This window comes from Myodes glareolus, chromosome 5 (assembly GCF_982192425.1).
Source record: "Myodes glareolus chromosome 5, mMyoGla1.1, whole genome shotgun sequence".
NCBI classification, from domain to species: domain Eukaryota; kingdom Metazoa; phylum Chordata; class Mammalia; order Rodentia; family Cricetidae; genus Myodes; species Myodes glareolus.
In genome coordinates, this window is record NC_142030.1 from 46965267 (window position 1) to 46988577 (window position 23311).

The window sequence follows — 23311 nt, forward strand, 5'->3', positions numbered from 1 at the left end:
ACCCATTTAAACTACTGGGTCTCCATCTAAGGATCAGTCACAGCCTGAATGCTCGTGTAAGGGACTGGCTACTAAAGACTGTTATTTAAGAAAGAGAAGCCAAACAAAGGGGCTACCAGAAGAAAGGTGCCCAGAAAGAACTAAGTCTAGGAGAAAGCAGTGAAGACAAAAATGGACATTTCTATCTCAGTAAACACTTCTAAGTCCATGTTTCGTCTAATGGATGGGCCTCATATACAGTCATCGACAGTCAAGTTAATCTCAAATCACTAGCTCACTAAAAACCACCTCAATTGAATTGTGTGGCTCTGGGTCACAATTATAGCTCTGGTTGTAACTTAGGAATTATAAAAGCTGTGAATATGCCTGAAAGAACTGCTTGGTTATAAATTTAATTTTTAGTCTTAAAGGTAGCAGCTTCTAAGAACACAAAAACTTAAAAATCATTAGGGTTTATATTTATAATTCATCAATGCTTTAAAAAAATCCCAACACACTGTGAGCAAACAAAAGGGTGTTTACACTAAAGTAGTATAGTATGGAAAAGAACTAAACCCTATTTATACTAATTCTTATTTCTTTTTCATACACTATATTCTGTCCATGGTATTTTTACCCAATTAAATGATGAAATGATACTTTTGGATGTGGTAAGAATATTTAGTTTGGTAACCTGAAGTACCAAACTAAATATATAGGATTTATAGAAAGACCTTTGATTATGGTCATGTCTATGAATAATGAACACTAGCAGGACAAGTAACTCTAACTTATCTAGGAGAAAAAAATATTCTCTAAGCTCCCAAATAGTGTGTGTGTGTGTGTGTGTGTGTGTGTGTGTGTGTGTGGTAAGTGCTGTGACAGTGGAGATCAGAAGAGGGATTCCAACCCCCTGGGGCTGGAGTTATAGACAGTTGGGAGCCACTTGACGTGACAGGAATTGAACCTGCATCCTCTACAGGAGCAGTGGCCCTGTAGGTTGTCGTCAACATCCTACCTCACACACCAGTTTCTGCCTATATGTACAGGCTTCATTTCCAGTGGACATGTTAATATGTACTTTCTGGGTGTACTGAAGGGGTACATGCTACTCTCTGACCTCAGCAGGATCTCCAGTAAAACTGGAAACCAAGGAGCTTTTCCTCCAGCAACCCATCCCAGCCTTTTCGGCATCTGAAAGTACACCAGTACACCAAGCCATGTACAGCCTGTGGGTGAAGTACATGACACCAACTACACCAATGGGTGAGATTTCAGAACTGAGAACATTTGCTGAGACTTTCTGGCTTTTAGTGAGGGTTGAAGAACTTCAGCTTGGACCGCTGAGGTTCACTCTAAGCTCTCCACTCATTCCACAGGCACCCTGTGGGCACTCTTCCCACAGATGCCCTGCAGAGTGGTTGGACTTCATGGGACCTTAATTCACTACTGGCACACTGGTATTGCTCATGAATCCTAATTTTGGTTATTCTATTTTACTGCTGAAATGAATCCACTTTCAGTTGCTCTGTATTTAAATCCTTCTGTGCTATTTCTGACTCATCCCACCCCTAGCTTCTGGAGTTACTTCTTTGGGGTACTAGTACAATCATGGTATCACCTGCCTGAGCACCCCATACTTCCTGACTAAATAACTGCACGGTAATTTGAGCTCTGCTCCTCCAATTTCATTCCCCACTGCTCTGCATATTCCTCTCCATACACTGTTCCCTGAGCACACCATGTTTCCACCTCTGTACGTCCCTAGTCACTATTTCCATGATCCTAAACTCTGCTTCATATCGTGTCCTGAAGCTGAGAAACTCTCCATTTGTTTTCTTACAAAAGCCTACCCACATCTTATTTCTGAATCAGGAAGTTAGTGGCTTTTTAAAAAATCTTCTCTTTTTCAACAGCTGAGATTTGTATTCTTTTAGTACTTATGCTATCAATCAATTGCTAGTCCACATATCCTTTTTACACTAGGTCATGGTCTTAGAAGTTACTATTGCTGTGATGAAACACCACAACCAAAAGACCTCGGGGAGGAAAGGCTTTATTTTGTTCACAGGCCTATAGAACAGTTCATCATCAAAAGCAGCAAGGGCAGGCACTCACCAGGGGCAGGAACCTGGAGGCAGGAGCGGATGCAGAGGACATGGAGCGGAGCTGCTAGCTGGCTTGGTCCCTATGGCTTGCTCAGTCTGCTTTCTTATAGAACCCAAGACCACCAGCCAAAGGATGGCCACATCCACAATGGGTTGTGCCCTCCCTCATCAATCATGTATTAAGAAATGCCCTATGGCTTGTGTACAGCCTGATCTTATGGAGGCATTTTCTTAACTGAGGTTTCTTCCTCCTGGAGGATGTTAGCTTGTGTCAAGTTGACATAAACTAGCCAGCACAGTCACAGGCCCCTTGAGGCCTGTTTCTTTGTTCATTTTGCCCTGAATGCTAACCACTTTTTTCAACCTGTATGTGTGTAAAGTGACTAAACGAAAAATTATTCTGGACACAAGTGAGTATAGTGACAGGAAAAACATTTAGAAGTTGAGCTTGAGGTGTAAATCGATGGAAAGTTTGTGAGCATGTGCACACCGAGCACTACAGGGATAAAGAGAAAGGATAACAGGTGCACTCAAGGCTGCAGATTCAGCCCACATATTCAATCACTCTTTCTGACACTCACCAGGCTGCAGTAAACACTGACTATGTATTAGCCATCAGATACTTGAGTATGGCAAGAAATGGGAAATGGAGACCTTGAAGATGCTACTGCTCTAAGAGAGACAAGTCAATTCTTACACACAGCTGCTGAATAAATGTGAAGACAAGATGCACAGCACATAGTGAAAAGAATCTACAAACCGTGAAAGTCCCAGTTAGCTGGGCCTGGACATTAAGCAAGCTCTGAGGACAATAAGTCAGTCAGAAAGGAAATGAGGCTCTGAGGAGACAGCAAAGGGCAGGGTAGTTGAGGTTCTGAGGAGAAGGCGGAAGGATAGAGTAGTTGATGTTCTGAGGAGGAGGAGAAAGGGCAGGGTGGCTGAGGTTCTGAGGAGAAGTCAGAAAAACAGAGTAGTTGCAAAGCAGAGCACCGAGCAAGAGGAGGCTGGAGAAACAGCCAGAGTGACTTCTGTAAGAACACTTAATTCAGGTACTACTGAAATTTGGAAAACATTTCTCTAGCAGAGAAAACAGCACGTACTTGAAAGGACCATGGCAGACATAGAGATGAACTAGGCAGCCATAACCTTGTTTTTAAAGGTGAAGGACTGACTCACATACTTCTCAAAGGGTGCACTCATCTTGTATTGATTTCTATGTTCCTTCCAATTTAGATATTATTGAACAACGTATTTGGAGGCTAGAAAATCTCGCACAAGCACATGGCCTTAAGAGGTAAGAAACAGGTTACACGCTGTGTGGGACATCACTGAATAAAGGAGTGCTGGGAGCTGCTTACCATTCAACAGAGCTGGGAAACAACTAAAGATGGCTGATGGCTCGAAATGGGAAAGACAGGGTTTAATGACAATTACTATTCTGAGTCTCTCTCCCTCTCTAGCTTCCTCCTTTCTCTCCACAATTCTAGTACTTTTTATTGATTTAACACATTTTTATAGGATTTAAATTCTATAGCCAGAAACACATTCACTCAACATAAAGTGTTTTCTACTCTACACTAATCAAAGCATGTCTCAACTAGACACGTCTGCTTTTTGTTTAATGACCTTTGCACTCCATTCACATCTCTTAACTGCACATACAATGTACCCTTTCTGACTATAGTGTTATCTTTTGATTCACGTATCAAAACAGGCTATATGTGCCTGCTCTTTGGTGAACACCTACTCATCTTTCAGTGTCCAGCTCAAATACTGCCTGCTCTGTGGAGATCTGCCCAACTCCCACAGCCATAGCTAATTACCTCAGCGTTTCCATAGCGATGCACTGACATCCTTATTATAGCATGCTGCATGGTAGTTAAGATGGCTGTTTATGTTTTCCCTGTTAGATGGTAAGAGAAGGGACTCATGCTCATTCATCTAGCTGAAAGCAGGCCTGGTCTATATAACAGGCACTCAGCAACTGCAGATGAACACACAAGTGTGGAAGACAAAAGAGAAGTGTGCCAGAGCTGCCCTGCTTCTCAGCACACCGCACCTTCTGCCACATACCATCATTTTCTCTACTATTATTTTCCCTAGCAACACTGCTGGCTAGGGAGAAACATGAGCCTTCTTCAGTTCAGCAAGTACAAACTAGTTCCTGAGTAATGATAATTTCAATTCCATTCTGCTTTCTGCTTAGGAGATTTAGGATAAAGACAATTTTCCAGAAGATGTCCATCTTCTACCAACTACATAATCATTATGGTCATGCACACCTTGAAATTCTAAGCTTTATTGTTTGGTTTTACGCCATTTCTTTAGCTAAGTAAAAATATTTGTGAAATTACAAGTGTAACAATCCCAAACCCATTTTTGGTTCAGGAAGAAGGATCCCTGATAAAAGTGCAAGAATCCCTAATGCATTTTGATAAAATGTTGGGAACAGGATTTTATTTTCCCACTTAAAGAATTACCAAAAGCAATTATATCAGCTTTCACATTATATATAACTGGAAAATTAAGGCAATGTATATCTGTTTAAATAATAACACATATTTTAAACAGTTTCATGCATTAAATTACCATGTTCCAGTCTGTTTCAACTTTTCTGAATATGGATTCCATTTTCCACACACCATTTTCCCATCCGGAGATGTATTCATTGTTGTTGGAAACTCGGATGTACCGGTCCTTTACAATATCATAGCGGAGGTGAAACTGCTTAGAGATCTTCTCGTTTTCAGAAGGGATGAACAGGGTTTCCTTTCTCTTGAAAAAATAGAAATGCAATATTCAACACTATGGAGACATGAAAACAAAAAGAAGAGATGCTATATAAAAGGCACACTCAAATTGAAAAGGACAAGTGTGTTACACCAGAGAAAACTCAGAAAAGATTTTACAGTTTACATATAATGAGTACAATACTGATATAGCACAAGACATTGCAGAAAAAAGCATGAGTTGGAATTTAATTTTCATCATCTATGGTGGTGGGCTTGAATGAGAATGGCTCCCATAGACTCGGGTTTGAATACTTGGTCTCCTGTGGTAAAACTATTTGGGAGGGATTAGCATTATTAGAGGAGGTGTGTCAAGGGGGCAGCTTGAGTCTTCAAAAGCCTCCTGCCATCCTAGTGACCTTTCTGCTTCCTCCGTGTGGATCAAGATGTGAGCTCTCAACTGTTGCTTGAGTGCCACACCCCCGTCTGCTGCCATTTGTACGTTACCTTGGTCACGATGGTTCTCCCTAGCAATGGAAAGCTAATACATCTATCTAAGCTCATGCATTTTTCTCATCTCCACTCCTCCACCTCTGTCTGTGACTCTGATACCAAATCTCCCCACCATCTTTACACTCTCACCTTTTCTATCTATCTGTGCTCTACACAGACGACCTAAAAGCATGAAGTAGGATGCATCTCTCTCTCTGATCTCTCTCCTCCCCCCCCTTCTCTTTAACCAATAGTCTTTCTCTTCCTTTTTAAAATTTTATTTTGAGACCGGGTCTTATACTATGTGCCCAAGGCTGGTCTTGAACTCACCATACTCTTGCCTACTCATCTCAAATACTAAGACAGGCTTGTGCCCTATGCCCAACTGGGATACTTCACTTCACTTACTCCAGTGTTTGGGTGGAAGCGTCACTCCAGTCCCTGGCATCCATGTACCCAAAGAGTCTGGAATATTTGGGTGAAGGCTTCACCTTAGCCCTTGGTGTCTATATATCCAAAGAGCCTGGACTGTTCGGATGGAAGCTTCACCTCAGTCCCTGGCATCCATATATCCAAAGAGTCTGAAATGTTTAAGTGGAAGTTCTACCCCAAGACTCCTCCTCTCTGGGGACCTGGAAAGTCATTCATAAGTTTCAGTGTTGGTATCCATTAAACCTGGGTTTTTCTAATTCTGTATGATTTGGTCTGGTTCGGATTACTAAGTCTGCAGAGAGGTTTATCGGATACAGAAACTTTTCACATAGTACTTCAAACTCTTCTCCAAGGCTTGCAGGCTGTGGGTGACCAGTCGCTGCCTGTCAATGAGGTCTCAGGGTTTTTCTATCCTTTGCCTGTATCTCACCACATTGCTCTCCTCTCAGTTCTTCAGAAAGGATGGTGGATTCTTGCCTTAGGACCCTGACCCATGCCACCCTGTCTAGAATCTCCACATTTATGACTCTTTCTCATCCTTTAGGCCTCAAGCTTAAGCCATTTCACTAAAATGTACTTTATTGATACAATAAGTTAGGAATTTGTCTAAGAGGTGTTTTTCTCATGTAAAAATTACTATAAAAGTCTGTTTTAGCTTAAAATTTCAGACAAATTTGATGTTCTCATTCAAAGGAAACCAAGGTTTGATTTAAAAATAAAATAGTCTTTTCTACTTCCAATCAGTAGATACTTCAAACATCTGGAAGAGCAGATATGTTTCTTCTGTGTCTGTATGTATCTTGATGTGTGGCTTGTCCTGTACTCTCAGTACAGTGATTTTTGTAATGGGCACTGTCCTGGGGAGCATGCCTTCTCCAAAATGTTGCACCCTAACTGCCTGCAGATATTGCCAAGGGCCACCAGAAGGCAAAAGCAGCCACTGTAGAGAACCAGTAATCTGTGTCAGTATCTTGATATATTATTCATTACTCCTACAGATACTTGTACCATGAGGGCCGGCTTGTTGGGTTTCCGTCCTACCCGGTACCCCACAGCCAGCAAATATCAAAGAAAATCACACGGAGTCTACATTAGGTTATAAACTGATTGGCCCATTAGGTCAGGTTACTTATTAGCTCTTATAACTTATGTTACCCCATTATCCTTATCTACATTAGCCACATGGCTCCGTACCTTTCTCAGCTGGGCAAGTTACATGCTGCCTCTTCGGTGGTCTGGGCAAGGAGTGGCAGAGGGAGTTTCTGCTTCCAGAATACTCCCAGTCTCTTTGCTCCACCCCTACTTCCTGTCTGGCTTTCCCGCCTATACTTCCTGGCTGGCCAATCAGCATTTTATTAAAATATGATTGACAGAATACAGACAATTCTCCCACACCAGATACTGAGTATAATTTTGGGTTAAACTTTAGGTTCTTGGTATTAAAAAGTAAAAACAGGTAAAAGAAACAATAAACACTGTAAAATATCTATTATAATAATGTGTGTGTATTACTGTTAATGTAAAATAGTAGCACTAAGTGGGGTGTAGTGGTTCAAACATAATCATAGTACTTGGAAAAACTGAGGCAGGAGAATAGCAAATTTGAGCCAACCTGATCTACACTGTAAGACCTTAATCTCAAATAAAATAGCAGAAATTGTTATCAGTTAATATATGAAAGAGAATATAATTCTCTAGCAGAACCTTCATATTGTGTTGTCAAAAGGTAAATAAAATTATTTTTTAGAATTTGATTTTAATAAGTTCTATTTTAACATTCTCAATTCTCTTCCTAATTTCTCCCTTCCTCTATCTCTCTTCCCTCTTTTTTGGTATTGGGGACTCAGCACCTTGAGACTGAGACAAGCAATTCTACAAAGCCACATTCTCTTCTCTGCTTTCTCAAAGGTATTTCAGAATGCTAACACAATCTAAAGCTTTCTCTTATAAAGGATAAGTAATGTCAAAGTGAAAGGAATGCATACATTACTGAATGTATCATGTATGCAAAGAAGCAAAGCAACATGTAGTAAGATTAATATTTCATAAAAAAATTGAGATCAGGCTGGTCTCAAATTTGTGATCCTCCTGTCTCGGCCTCCCTAGGGCTGGAACTACAGGCATGTTCCATCACTCCTAGCCTGCATAAAACTCTGTTAACATAAAACTTTCCTTCCAGAAAACAATACAGTAATATTTTCCTCTTGCTCCAAATGACTGTGAGATTAAGCTCCAAATATCTTGAGGATTAACACCCCTTTCTGCTCACTTTTAGAATAACACCCCTTTCTGCTCACTTTTAGAACACTCATTTGTAAAATGGGAGCCAGTGGTTTCTTTTTAAATCTACAACACTAAGATGGTCTCCATCAACTGAGAAATTCTCAAAGTTTTCAAAAGGGGAAAATGATCTTGTTCTGACCCAGTTCATATTTTTAAAGTTTAATCAGTGTACACCCATGTAAGGAAACACACTCACCCCAAAGATGAAAAGGAAATGAAGACCTAAATAATGTCCACGCTTTTGGCTGAACACAGCTGTGAGTTAAATGCGTTCTCTTTAATAGCTTCATCTAGATTCAGGCTCCTAACTTGTACTGTGTCAGCAGAGATCGGAACTATTTGTTGAGCTTGGCTGTTGTGATTCTACAGCTAAACCAATATTACTAACAGCCTACTGTGGATGATGAGATAAACTGAAAATCAAACACAAAATTTATTGGGGATAATTCACTCTTTTAGGACATAGGAAAAATGGGTTACAACAATGGCGTATTTACATAAAGAAAACATAAAGCTTTAATTTGTTTGGGATTGCTAAGGTGTCTGGTAACAATATGTGAGGGATCATTTTCCTGTCCAGGGCTTTCACTCTGCAGCTTCCTGGATCACGTATGTGCTGGATGATCTAGCAGTGCTACTTGCAGCTCCCTAGGGAAGGCGTGATCTGCACACTGTTTCAGTGGTTGCTACAGACCACGGTGCACAGACTTTCACCTCGGTCCTAACTCGAGAGTTAAGGTACACAAATCAGTCCCTGTGTTATTCCTTCCATTTCCAGAGAGGAAGCACATGATAACAACCCTCCCTGCAGAACTGAGGGCTGAACTAGTGCCTCACACGTGCACATGCTTGGCAAATACGCGACTGCCGAGCTGCACTCTAGCCCTTCTTTCCCCCTTTCATGTTGTTGAGTCTCACTGCATGGCCACATTGTACTGCAGCTCTCCTGCTTCAGCCTGCCTAGTGTCCAGGGCCACAGGTCAGTGTTAACAGGAACAGCTACTTACAAATTCTTACAGGATATAGAAGGAAGATGCTGAAAGCCTTAGTCACTAAAGCAATGGACTATAGTAATTGTCTAGTTTTACTTTTAAATGGAAGAGAAAATGAGATAGATTGATTGATTGATTTAATTATTTATTTATTTATTTATTTATTGTTTTCCCAAGACTGGGGTTTCTCTGTAGTTTTAGAGCCTGTCCTGGAGCTAGTTCTTGTAGACCAGGCTGGCCTCAATCTTACAAAGATCCGCCTGCCTCTGCCTCCCGAGTGCTGGGATTAAAGGCAAGCGCCACCACCGCCTGGCGAGAAAGTGAGATTTAAATCTTGTTTCATATTGTAAACCTACTCCTATTTTCCCCTCAAAAAACCTCCCAGAAAGAAAATTATTCTGTTCTCTTGACAAGTCGGTTTTCTGAAAGCCATGACTGCAGTACAGCAAGAAGGTGCGTTGGCTTATCTGACTGGAGCACGTACCTCTAGACCCGCTTCACCTCGGGCCACTCTCCAAGCCAATGACCCAGACACCCTTCCACCAAGTTCTCCAGGTTGGGGGGTTTTGGGAGATATAAATTCAACAAGTTCCACAATTATCCTCTGAAGAAGTTCTTTTCTTCTGTTTTCTGACAATGATAGCTGCCTCTGTAATTAGTAAATCAGGGTTTAGGGAAATACAGAAGTCTACCTCTAAGCAAAATAAAAACACTGATATTTTCAGAGGTCTTGAAAGATGCAATCAATTGTGCTTATAAACTACTTAGAAAATTCAAAAATAATGAAAACCTCATTTTATGTATTTTATTTTGTGAAATGATTTAACACCTATTTTCAACAATTCATGACCTGGATTACTGTGGCTTTAAAATGTAGTTAAGGTAGCATTTTGTGTTCTGGTTCTGATGAACTAGCGTGTGTTATTGCAATGGCCTTGCTAAGAAAGCTATTGAGACATGAGCTCCTGGTCACCCACATGCACACACACAGAGATGAGGGGAGATGGATTCGGTGTATAAAATAGAAAGCTACCAAGGAGACAGGATGCAAGAAGATTCAGGGCGACAATGAGAAGGACCATACTGTACCCCTTTCCCCACCCAGCAACTAGCCCGTTATTAAGCAGCATGGGAAGAGGCTGAGAAACAGGCATAAAATGTGGGCTGAGGCTCTGAGATGCAAGACAGAATTCCTAGCAGAGTCAAAGTGGGGAAATCAAACCTAATGCAAAAAGTCAGGTTCTTAGATTTCCAGGTCAGGGTCTCTAAAAACTCCTCATGAGACTGAAAGGTGAGTCTGAATCAGACTGAGGCCTTGCCACACATGCCAATCAAGAGTCAGATGAAAGTGTATGGCTTCATTTTCCTTGCCAGGCAAAGCAAAATCAGTTGTTTTTAAGGTATGACAAAGCTGCATACACACCTACCAAAGGGTTATAAAATGACTCTGCAATCTTCCCTTCCTCAGCAATCACTATAACCATTCCATACTTTACTTCAGAAATTTTCATACATGAACACGTGGGTACATTTATATATAAATTTCTACACAAATACAAGAGCGCCATTATATTGAAGATACAGTTTAATAACTAAACAAAATTTTTTTGTTTCTTCAGATAGGGTCACACTATGTAGTTCAGGTTAGCCTGGAATTTACTATCCTCTTGCCTCAGCCTCCCAACAGCTAGGGTTGCTAGATTACAAGCATTTACCAACAGACCCAGCAATGACATACTGCAAATATGTGTAGTGTGTGTGGTATATGCGTGTGTATATGTGTGCCTATCATGTGTGCATGTGTAGAAGCCAGAGGTTAACATCAGGTATCGTCTTCTATCTTTTTCGATCTTACTTTTGAGACAGGACCTCTAATAAACCTGAATCTCACCATCATAACTAGACTAGCTACCCTGGGACCTACCTGTGGGTAACTGCTAAATGCCGGGGTTACAGGTACAAGCTACCATGTTGTAGTTTACATGGGTTCTGGGGATCTCAACCTAGAGCACTTTACGCACTGAGCTATCTCATAGCCCACAACCACATCCTTTTCATGCAAATACACAAATGCTGAAATTCTGTGTTATTGAACTCTGAGAAGCAATGTGACATTTAACATAAAACACCCATAATACTTGAATGAACTTTCCAAATTTCCATGAATAGACAGACACACTGGTCTATTAAGGTAGTCTTACTAAAGATGCCAGTGCTCTAGGAATTTCAGTGGGGGCTGGAGACAGCTCAGGTGGTAAACTGTTTGCCTTGGGTTCCATCCTCTGCATATAGAAACATGCAGAGACTGCAGAGTTCTCAGCACTCAGTGGGAGGGACATCTATAGCACACCCTTCCCCTCAAGCCTTGGGGATCAACTGTGGATGAGTGACTGTCAGCAGAGACACAGCAGGGCATATACAGAACTCATAGTAGTTGTGGCCAGATGCCCAAGACTTGCTGTGAAAACTCATGTCTGATAAAACCCCAGGAAGGAGGCAGGGAGGTGGGTGTGCCCACCACTTGTTAAGGGGCTCCTGGGAAAGGAAAGTTGGTTTTCTTAAGGGTGTGACTCCAGGCAGATCAAGCTCCAGGCAGGCCAGGCCTCAAATGCAAGAGTATTTGGGCAGCACAAATTACACAAAAAATAAAAAAGAGGATAAGAAGTTGGGTGGGTAGGTATGGAAGTAGCATGGATCTGGGAACAGTGGTGGAATGGTGAACATGATCAAAATATACTGCATGAAATTGTCAAAGAATAAAAGAAAATTCTAAAAACTAGGCACTGGTGTTGCTCAGATTAGCCTAGCACTTGAGGTCAAAGTTACATGAGACCTTGTCTCAACAAATAAATAAAGAATTAAAACTGGCTATTTCTGATGATTCAAATGTCCTCTGTAAAATGACAGCCACCACGTACCTGCTTATTAAGCCTATTAATGGTTTCTCGAAGTAACTCTTCTTTAACCTTGGTCCTCCTGGATATCACCTCATTATGTTTACAAGAGTATCGCCAGGTGACATCAACTACCTGGAACCAATCACAGAACAGAGTATTTAACAAAATCACACCGATCCTTTATTTTTTTAAAAAAATAGCTACAATGCAATAAATTCTTCCATGCAACTCAAAGAAAACCTCTTCTTTGTTAGAATTTTAGAACCAGGGCTGAACTGCTCAATTAAAAATAAAAAATAAAAAATAAAAAAAATAAATAAAGATGAGTATGGAGGGTTACAACTATAATCCAGCACTCAGGAGGTTGAGGGAGGAACACAAGTTCAAGGTCAACCTCAGCTGTCTCACTGACAGGGTAAACAATGAAAATGAAAAGCATTGCAGAGAATACGCTGTAACGTTTTCAGCCAAACACACTGGGATAAAGCTTTCAGAATGCTAGGGTTCTGTTTAAAGCTGATGCCACTTCAGAATTAAACAAAGCAAGCTTCACCCTCCTGATTCTATTATTACATGGCAAGGACAACTGAAGGAAACTGTCCAATCTTTTAGCACTCTGAGCCAGAACAATTCATTATCTAGATGCTCAAAATAAATCTCAATAGAATTAACTCCAACTGGACCAGAGTTTTACATTAAGATGTAAAACTAAAAATATAAAAGCTCTAAAAAGAAAACAGGAGAAAATTATTGTCATGAGGTAGGCAAAACTTTCTTAGATACAACATGAAAAGCAAACTCTGTATGAAAACATGCTAAACTTGACTTATGATCTTTTCTCTTCAAATCATTTAGAATACACCAGGCAAATCTTTGTAACACATAGTTCTAAAAAATAAAACAACTTACATAAGAACATAAAAATAAATTTTAAAACTCATATGAGAACAAAATACATAATGGGAAAATCAGCAAAGGAGACATAGGTTTGAAAAATGAACAGCTAGCACAAGCTCCAACATACTGTGCCCTCAGGAAAGGACAACTATGCTCTCACTGACAGGGTAAATTTAAAAGTGAAACCACACTAGACCTTGGCAAAGGTGTGGAGAAACGGGGAGGTCTCATGTACTGCTGATAAGAAAATAAAATAATGCCACCCCTTTGCAAAATAATTTGACAAATGATCCAGCCATTCCATTCCTAGGCAGTAAACAAACAAATAAACAAATAAATAAATAAAATCCATGCAATGTCCATCTGTAGGTACAAGGATACAAACATTCCTTAGTACCACCCACAGCGGAAGACACTGATTACCATGAGTTTATGGTGTATACAAATGACACATATTCAACAGCACACGGCAAATGTATGTGACCTGTATGTCGAACACACTTTAAAATAACTTTATATTTTGGAATTCTTTCTCTTATGTCCTACCTCATCTTTAGAGAATGCTATGATATAGGAAAGCTTTTTGCCCCATCCTATTTCATAAAGGAGAGGTTTGTCACAGACGTCTTCACACGCGTCACAGTGCAGCCACCGTTGCTGAGCAGGAGAATAGACTTCTGTCCAAACATGGTCTATTCATGTGGGGCAAGAGGAAGAAAAAAGAAATAGAAGTTAAGTTGATAAAACAAGAATGGCTTCTGATAACTGTATGTAATTCTCTAGGAATCACATAACAAGCTAATTTATATTATTTAAACTTTAATTAGCGAGAACATTTTGTGATGCATACATTTGTAGGATATTTTTATCTGAAATTCTTTAAAATGTTCTCAGTTGAAGTCTTAACTAGAAGTAATGTGTGCTGTGGCTCTAAAGCAGGCAACACTCTGAGCAAAGCCTCAAAACTAGCAGACTGCGAGGGATAAATGAGACTTCTGACACTACAGTCTCTCTCTGGACCCAGGAGACCTAACAGGAGAGCCGGCTATTTATGGTTTATATTTGATTTTGAAATAGCGTCTCATCAATAGGTAAGTGGATACCCAGGCTGGCTTCAGTCTTCCTGCCACAGCCTCTGTTGAATGTGGGACTACAGGAATGTGCAACCATACTCTGCTTGAGGTTCTACATTTGATTCTGAGAGAAGACTATTATTAGCTGAAAGTTTCATGGATTCTAAAACAACAGTGGAAACAAGGAAAACCCTGAAACAGAGAAAGCAATCAGATACAATAGTCACTTCTAAATGAAGACCAAGTCAAATACCAAGTCTTTCTTCGGAGTGTTTGTGTAGACTGCAATATAGGCCATGTCACCTGCAGCAACCTCTTTAAAAATGAGCTCTACAGCACATTATAACACACATTCCATCCATGCAGAACAGGGCTACCATGAATGTCATGCTAAAAGATTAGAGGGATAGAGTCTAGCTCCCAGGAAAGGGGTATCTGTGTTACAAACATCTTATGGAGCCTTGAGAATGCTTTTAAGGTTGGTATTGCTCTTACTTTAAGGAAGATGTGGTGGTTTGAATAGGAATGGCTCCCATAGACTCATGTGTTTGATGCTTAGCCCACAGGGAGTACTACTACTAGGTGGTGAGGCCTTGATGGAGGAGGGGTTGAGGTCTTACATGCTCAAGCTACACCCAGTGTGGCTCACAGTCTCCTTTTGCTGCCTATGGGTCAAGATGTAGAACTCTCAGCTCCTTCTTCAGCACCATGTGTGCCTGCATGCCACCATGCTTCTCCCTATGAGGATAACGGACCAAACCTCTGAAACTGTAAACCAGCCCCAGTTAAATGCTTTCTTTATTACAGTTGCTGTGGTCATGGTGTCTCTTCACAGCAATAGACACCCAAAATAGGACAGACGGTGAATAGAAAACTTAGGCTGATATAAGAAATGAGGGGTGTAGATCATTAATCTGAATTCCAAGTCTATAGACCCTTCTCCTATCTTGCCTCTTCCTCTCTCCTACCACATGCTGTACCTGTGTAATCCCACACATAGCGAGCTTCAAACCCTAATGCACGGCAACACAGCGTAAAACAATTGGCCCACTCGCCACAGCGTCCACATCTTGTTTCCAAAAGTTTCTCAGGGTTGTTATATCTGGTTTAAAAAACAACAACAAAGACAACAATTTAAAATCCTGCTCTAAAAGAATTTATATCACCTGTACGCTAAATATGACTCTTAGTTTCTTGTTTTAAAATACTGATGAAAGCATCTAGCCTATATGAGGCACTGTGCTAGTCTTTGTGAACCATGCTAAATAGTGGAATTATTTTCAGTGAGCAGAGTTCTGAGCAAGGGATGAACACAAATAATTTCACTATATGCAGTCAGTTTAAGTCTTAATTAAAAATGGGTGCTACTTCTTCAAAGAAGGTAAGCACCCCAATTAGCAATATCCATACCACCATGCTCAGGATCAATAAGCAATACAAGCCAAAGCCATGTAACAGCTAAGACATAGGTGGATGGGTGGAGAGGGCAGTTTTCACCTCAATGATTTTGAAAAATAAGATTTAGATGGGCAGGTTTTCTAAGAAATATGATGAAGATATTCTATAGTTCTCTTTCAAGAAAGTTAGCTTATTGTATTTAAAATGTAATTAGCTTTAAATGCTACTCAACAGATTTTAGCTTGGGGCAGGGCCAGGGATTTAGCTCAATTGATAGATGACATGGTATTGTAAAACTGCTATCCCAGCTTTTGGGAGGAAGAAGGAGGAGGATTAGAAATTCAGAGTCACTCTTGGCTGCATACAGAGTTCAAGGCCAGCCTGTGCTTCACGAGACCCTGTTTCTAAAAACCAAAACCAAAAGTAGGACTGTGAGGATTAGGGTTTGGAGAGATGGCTCAGTGGCTAAGAACACTTCTTGCATAAGCATAAGGACCGGAGTTTGGATCCAGCACTCACGTATAAAACTAGACTGAAACAGTGGACGGCACTGAGATTTCTCACTCTGCACTGAGAAAGGCTCTGCTGGTCTGTGCCCAGTGCTCTGGCTGAGCAGAAAGGTCAGTCCCAGGCCTGGGAGGAAGAGGAAGTGGTGCCATGACTGAAATACTAGATCTGCAATGACAAGCTAGTTGAGCCCATGCTTTGCTTAAGCTAAGTTAAATGGATTTAGGATTCCGTAACTGAAAAGAGATGTAAGTTTACATTAAAGTATAATGAAGAATTTAAGGATTCTGGTCTTGGGCCAAGTCAAATGGATTATATCAAGAGCTAGATCAATAGGAAAGCATTGCACCAGCAACACCAAGGCCCTGAGTTCTAGTTCTGATACAATATAAACTAAACAAAACACAACACCCCCAAAACATATTTATTAATTCAACCTTGCATAAATAACATCTACAAGTAAAGCAGGAAAATAGTTAGAAAATAAACTTCACATAAATATGCTAGCCATTACCACTCCATACTAAAAACAAAAAACAAAAAACAAAACAACAACAACAAAACCGAGAGGGATTTAACTATGTATGTTCATGTAAAGGGGCTGTGTTAAAAAGAGAGAAAGAGAGAGAGAGAGAGAGAGAGAGAGAGATTAAAAAAAACAAACAAACTGGTTTTAGATAACCACTGGGTATTATATTGTTTTATGTATAATGTAGGGGTGGGTTCCAAATTGGACAAAACTGAGTCCTATAGTCCCAAAAGAACAGGCTTTCTAGTGGGCAACAGAACTAAACTTCCTAAGTATTGCCTACTAAAAATATCTAACAAGCAGGGTGGTGGTAGCACACGCCTTTAATCCCAGCACTTGGAAGGCAGATCTCCACAAGTTCAAGGCCAGTCTTGTCAACAAAACTAGTTCCAGGACAGCCAGAGCTATATAGAAAGACCCTGTCTCAAATGCCCACCCTCCCCACAAGAAAGAAAATCTAATAAAAGGCTTATAAGTCAAAAAGTGAATTGAAAATTTTAATTTCCCAATTTTAAAACAGGCCTAGTGGTGCACACATGTATTCTCTTGGCATGTAAGAGGATCATTTTTGAGCTACACAGAAAGACTCAGTCTCAGAAAACCAAACCAATCAACCAAACAAGAAAAACATAACAAAACAAAACAAAAATGCAGAGATTGAGTCAATATGAAAGACTGGGACAGGGAAAGTCCTAATCAAAACAAATTTCTGCCTTTATAAGTTACTTTTACCCCATATCTGATGATTAAATAAAGACAACACTGTATTATCATAATCATCAATGGTATCACTATTATTATTATTGTCACTGTATACCACTATCAATAACACTTTCAGAATTAAAAAGCTATAAATACATTTAGAAATTTAAAAGGAGATAGTAAGGGCTGGAGATCAGCTCAGTTGGCAAAGTGCCTGACTAGCATACACAAAGCATTGATAAACCGGGTATAGTGATACATGTCTGCAATTCCACCACTCAACAGGTAGAGGCAGGAAAACCAGAAGTTTTAGTTCAGTCTGGATTACAAAAAACACAGACACACATACATGACAGACAGAGAGGACAGAGAAAAGGAGACGGAATATTCTGGAGGGTCTTATGGTCATCAGTTCTCAACAACTCTATCGTGGCTTGAGAACTGCCACAGTATCAGGTAAGTCAGTGTGACTGTGTTCTAACAGAACTAGACAATGTAGATATGGTTGGGTCTAGTCTGCCTGACTACAAGGGACACTAGCCTACTCAAACGTGGCTCTGGCAGGCTTTGCCCTACTTCCAATTCCCTCTGCCTTGCTAAAAGCCATTAGATTACATTTCTAAAAGTAGTCACCAAGATTCCCTTTTCTGGTCACTGCTCCTCCTAAGGCCGACTATCGTGGTTCAGCAATCAAAAAAGCCTGCTTTGGCTCACCTAATTGACATGCCTATTAAAATTAAACATCTCATCGTAACATGGGGTTTCCCCTGGCACCTTTATAAACTGCCATTTTCCTATGGGCCACATATGTCTCCTCTCTATCCAGAGGCAGTCCTTTGTTGTTTCCTACCCTCTGTGTCCCTTCCCCTTTCCCCTTGTCCTCAATTTCCTGTATTTGACTCGTATTCCCTGTCCCCTGTCCCTCTGGGGCAAATAAATCTCCTTTGTGCTGAAAACTTGGCCTTGGGTGTCCTGAGCCCATACTTTTCCTTTCAAGTCTAGTCTGTAGACCTCTGTCCTAAAGAAATATCAAGTCCAGTTAAAATGGAGATTAAAAGCTAATTTAATAATAAATTCCTGCCAACCATCCCACTGAGAGATCCTCTAACATCACTTCACAGGTACCCACCTTGGGAACCGGTTGCTCAACTGGCATGCATCACAGTAATGATCCTCTACGTTGTTTGCACCCCACTTCAGCTCATCATCATTGGGCAGCAATGCTTCATCTCTAGATCTAGTCTCTCCACCGCATTTGCTGCACACAATGTTATTCACCCAGCGGAAAAACTCCTCTTTAAACCAGTGTAGGAGCTCCAGTAGAAGGAAGTCTTCATCACTTACATTAGTACCTTGGAAGTTAGGAGAGAATCAGTTAATGTTTAACTCCGAGAGAACATTAAAACTACTATATATTTATGCTTGAATTGGGAACAGAAATAAATGATAGAGTAAGATGATAAAAGCTTTCACAAGAAACAATGTCAGCTGCTGTGAACAGGTTTAACACACAGTAACCTGCGTGATTTGACAGGAAGAACAGAGGATGTGACCACTGCTGTCTCTGTGCTACCTATGCAGGTGAGCAGAGCATTATGGTGTATCAAGGAACTAGGGTCAATTTGGAATCGATCCATAAAACACAAGGGAATAGAATGAAAAATATTTTAAAAAAATGGCTACATTAGGGCTGGAGATAAGCTTTGTGATGGAGCACCTGACTGATATGTGGAGGTCCAGGTTTTTATCACTAGCACCATCAAACAAAATATTAATACTGGCTGTATTAAATTAGTTAGGAATATACATAGGTAAACATTTAACAGTAAAAACAAAGTCACAGGTAGAATTCAAAATACCAGATACTTTAAACATCATGCTACCAACTTTTTAATAAATTATTTATGTGTATGGGTGTTTTACCTACATATATGTATGTATACCAAGGCATGCCTGGTGCCCTTGGAAAAGGCATCAGATCCCAGGGGACTGGACTAACAGAAGGTACCCTGTGGGTACCAGTAATCAAGTTCAGGCCCTCTGAAAAAGCAGAGAGTCTCTCCAGCAACTACTTTTATTGCTTTTAATCACTGTTTCACTGTGCAACAGAATTTACCCATGGACACACATCCTAGAACACATAAACACAATCATATCTACAACATACAAAAGAGCCCCAGCAAGTGAGCACGACACAAAATATCCTGCCCAAGTTATCAATAAAGTACTACCTCCTATCATACCTATTTTTAAAAATTACATTTATTCAGCTGGGCAGTGGTAGCACACACTTTTAAACCCAGGACTTGGGAGGCAGAGGCAGACAGAGATCTGAGTTCAAGGTCAGTTTGGTCAACACAGTGAGTTCCAGGACAGCTGGGCTATACAGACAAACCCTGCCTCAGAAAACAAAACAAACTATATTTACTGAAGTGTGTGAGTGGTGTGCCCCAGTGCACTCGTGTGAAGGTCAGAGTGGACACTGGCAAGGGTGAGCTTGTCCAAGGACCAGGAGGCATGTTTTATGAGTACTTCAGTGAGCTGCACTCAGCACAAAGAAAATCAGACAGCATTCCCAGTGTCCACCCACAGAAAAGTGTGGAGATGAAATGAATGTGTATTACAGCATTTTGCAGAGACCTAACAAGATGCCAGTGATATATAAATGAAAACTATCAAAAAAACTGAATATATGCGAGATAAATTCATAACCCTCACACAAATTTAAACTATTTTTTCACAGAACTATTTGGAAGAACAAATTTTGAAGAGCCATACCATATGGAGGGGCAAGGACTGACTGGGAGAAAATCCTAACTTTTCCTGAACAGTGTGGAAGTTCTCCAGTAGAACATTCATGACACAGTCCCAGTCTAAATAAACTGAGAAGTACAAGAACTGTCAGCATCTTCCTGAGCTTTGTCTCTACCTATAATGGCATTCTCCCTGGAAAAAAGCCTGAGCTAAGATGCAGTGTAGTCAACCTGTCTAGCTTGCTGGAGGCCCTAGGTTCTACCCTCAGTCCTGGGGGATGCTATGGAGAGGGGCGTGTAGATCACGTTACTCAAAACTCTTCAATAGGTGTCTCATCTTTCAGAATAGAAAAAAAAGAAAATGATACAGGCCAGAAACTTAGTTTTACATCAAGAAATGAAGAGCATCAAGGAAAGGGCAGACTAAGGTTGAAGAAATTATTTTTCCTATTCTTTTTCTAACAAAAAAGCAACATGCTGAATAATCACATTACGTAGAAGAGTGAAATGAATGATGGCACTCTCACTCTGCACAGAAGAGATGAGACCACTGCAGAAGGTCCTGAAGTGTATGCAGGTGAGTGGTATTTCAGAGAGAGTACTAAAAATGTTCATTAGAAAGCAGGGTAACCACTTTCCCCCAAACTAATAAAGTGCCCTAAAAAACATAGTACTGAGCAATAAGATAATTGGATAAAAATCAATTACATAAAAAAGCAAAAACCCTATAGTTGCAAAAAATTAACAACTAAAATTCTGACACCATTAATGTTAACAAATGATTATAAAGGTCAAAACCACTTTCTGGGCTGTTTAAATGTACTCACTCCTTTATTCTTTCAAGTATTCTTATTTCCAAATAAAGAAACTGAGGTAGAGAGGTTGCTCAGTGTAAGCAGCAACCTGAGCTTATACAAAAGCAACTGTTATAAAATTATTCTGTATCAATAAGTAATATATAATAACAAAAATGAACCTGTGTCTACCTTTAGGGATCAATTCTGCTAGACTCACTGACGCCAGACATAGTGGAACATGCCAGTAATTCCAGCACTTGGGAGGCAGAGGCAGTAAGAGCATGAAGTCAGTGTCAGTATGAGCTATACACTGAGACCCTATTTTAAAAAACTAAATCAGTGGGGTAGTTCCAGGTTGGACTACTTGTCTAACATATGTTAAGACACTGGGTTCAACCTGCATCATAGTAAAAAGACAATACAAAACATAAAAGTGTTATTTAAGACTTGCTATATAATTCATAAAGTTCTACCTTACCCACAAACATTTATATACCAATATTAAAATGAAAATGCATATTCAAGTTAAAAAATATTTTTCAGAGAAATGTTAAATAACATTTGTTCGAGGAAGATGTACAAATACCCATGAAAAAATTGGAAAGGCACACCAAAACTAAAATGAGCTGCTACTTTACCTCTATTTACCCCTATATAATTACATATAAATATAAACATTTAGTTGAGTAGTTGCTAGCGAAGACAAACTGAAATCCTGTGTTCTATTGAGGGGAAGGAAAATGGTACAGCCACTGAGGAAAAGTTTAGCAAATCCTCAAAACAATTAGAATTAGAATATTAGCACTTTTGTGTTAAAACACCAAATAATTAAAAACAGGTCTCAAAGAGCTATCTGTTCACGCATGTTCACAGTGGCACAAGAGTTAAACATGAAACAACGCAAGTGTCTACTAACAGATGACTACACAGGCAAGACACAGATGTTCACACAATGGCTCATCATCTATCTCACAACAGAAGACAATTCTGCAGTATTTTCAACACGAACGAGTCCTAGGGAAAATCACACTAAACCAAGTAAGTCAACCACAACTTACACTCAACAGAGCAGTCAGAACCATAGAGCAGAACAATGATTATGGCAGCTGGGAGTAGGGAAGTGCAGAGTATAACCATTTAATGGGTACACTTCCCATTTTATATGACAAAAAGAAGGGTGGTGGTAAAGGTTAACGTACTAAAGAGCAAGAGCCGCATACTTAAAAAGGTAGGATGGGCTATTTTCTACATTACTGTAACCACAATATATTTTTTTAAAAAAGCAAAGATATGTCCATTATTGTTATACTTCTTAAAAATCTATATATGTATCATTATCTATTCCTAGTGTGCATACATAGCTAAAGGTACTATTATTCAATAATGATGCACAATTAGCAATAAATCATTATGGAAGCCACTACCTTTATCTAGCTTTCGAGCTTTGAATAACTTTTCTTGAGATTTTCTCTTTAGTTCATTGACTGGGATACACGTCAATGCTTTTTCCTGAAGGACAGGATTTTCATAGATCTGCACATGTTGAATGTTGGACTGCAGAACTTTTAAGATGGTTGAATCACCAACAACCTAAGAAGAAAAAACACTAAAATTAGCTTTTCTGAAATGCTATAAAAGTAACAGAAAAAAGCCACTGTGGCTCTATGATACGATATGGAGTCAACAACAACAACAACAAAAACCCCAATTAGATGGATGCCTTTATAATATTAATATTAAGAGACAGCTACATTTGTATCAGTCTATTTTCCACTGTCCACACAGGGTCCTATGAATTCGCTGTTGAATTTGTAATCCATATGTTCTGATGAACATATGATTCAAGACAGGGCTCTGAGCAACACATCTGAGAACTCGTGTAACATACAGCATTACAAAGGAGGCATGATTTTGTGAGATCAAGAATGTCAGCACATACCCAAAGAGGAAAGGTATATGTATAGGCTAAGAGAAAAACACCAAACAGTATGCTCAGCTGCCTAAGTGTTGACAGAAAAATGTGAAAAAGTTTCCAAAATAATTGTACTGTGTGAGGAGCCAAAACACTACACAGCAGGAAAGGATGTAGATGGGCAGGGTCTGCAGGAAGAACAGTATTTCTCCCTCCTTGTCATCTCATCACCAAAGAAGCCTGCCTCTTGGTAGTGACATTGCATGCTTAGAGTCCCAACAGAAAGGTTAGTCATCAAGTCCATACCAGGTGTCTAAGTATATCCCAATGGTAGCATGTCTTGCCCTCATTACAGATGCTGGAAACAAAGACAGCTGGCAGGTTCCTAGGCTCTGCCAGGTGTGGCAGGGTCTATAAAACTGGCATGAACCACAAAGGGGAAATGTGTGTTAGAATTAGTATCAGTCCAGGCAGTAGTGGTACACACTTTTAATCTCAGCACTCAGGAGGTAGAGACAGGAGGATCTCTGTGAGTTCGAGGCCAGCCTAGTCTACAAAGTGAGTTTCAGGACAGGCCCCAAAGCTACAGAGAGACCCTGTCTCAAAAAAATAAAAAAACAAAAACAAAAATTAGTATCAGAAAGCAAATCCTACAGTAACAATAGAAAACACAGCAGAGTCTGAAAAGAAGCATGTCTTCCAAGACTAGAGCATATATCATACAGACACTCCTCCAATGAGGTGAGAGCCTGGAAAATCTATCACAGGTCAGCAATATCTTGAGTGAAAAAGCATTTAGACCCTCTATGGATCAAAGCTTGATGACACAGT

The 23311-nt window shown here is 40.0% G+C and overlaps 1 protein-coding gene across 5 annotated transcripts in view; it reads right to left on the bottom strand.

Moving 5' to 3' along the window:
* The window catches only part of Ngly1 (N-glycanase 1), a 48056-nt gene that overhangs the window by 4034 nt on the left and 20711 nt on the right, over positions 1-23311 (bottom strand). For 4 of the 5 annotated variants that reach the window (XM_085687902.2, XM_085687901.2, XM_048421449.3 and 1 more), the window contains 7 exons: positions 21993-22158; positions 18148-18370; positions 14863-14984; positions 13356-13501; positions 11934-12044; positions 9500-9664; positions 4677-4862 (listed from right to left, as the gene is read on the bottom strand). In XM_085687902.2, coding sequence (XP_085544028.1) covers positions 4677-4862; positions 9500-9664; positions 11934-12044; positions 13356-13501; positions 14863-14984; positions 18148-18370; positions 21993-22158 — 1119 coding nt within the window. The remainder of the gene's footprint in view (positions 1-4676; positions 4863-9499; positions 9665-11933; positions 12045-13355; positions 13502-14862; positions 14985-18147; positions 18371-21992; positions 22159-23311) is intronic. The other variant, XM_048421453.3, reaches the window with a different exon arrangement.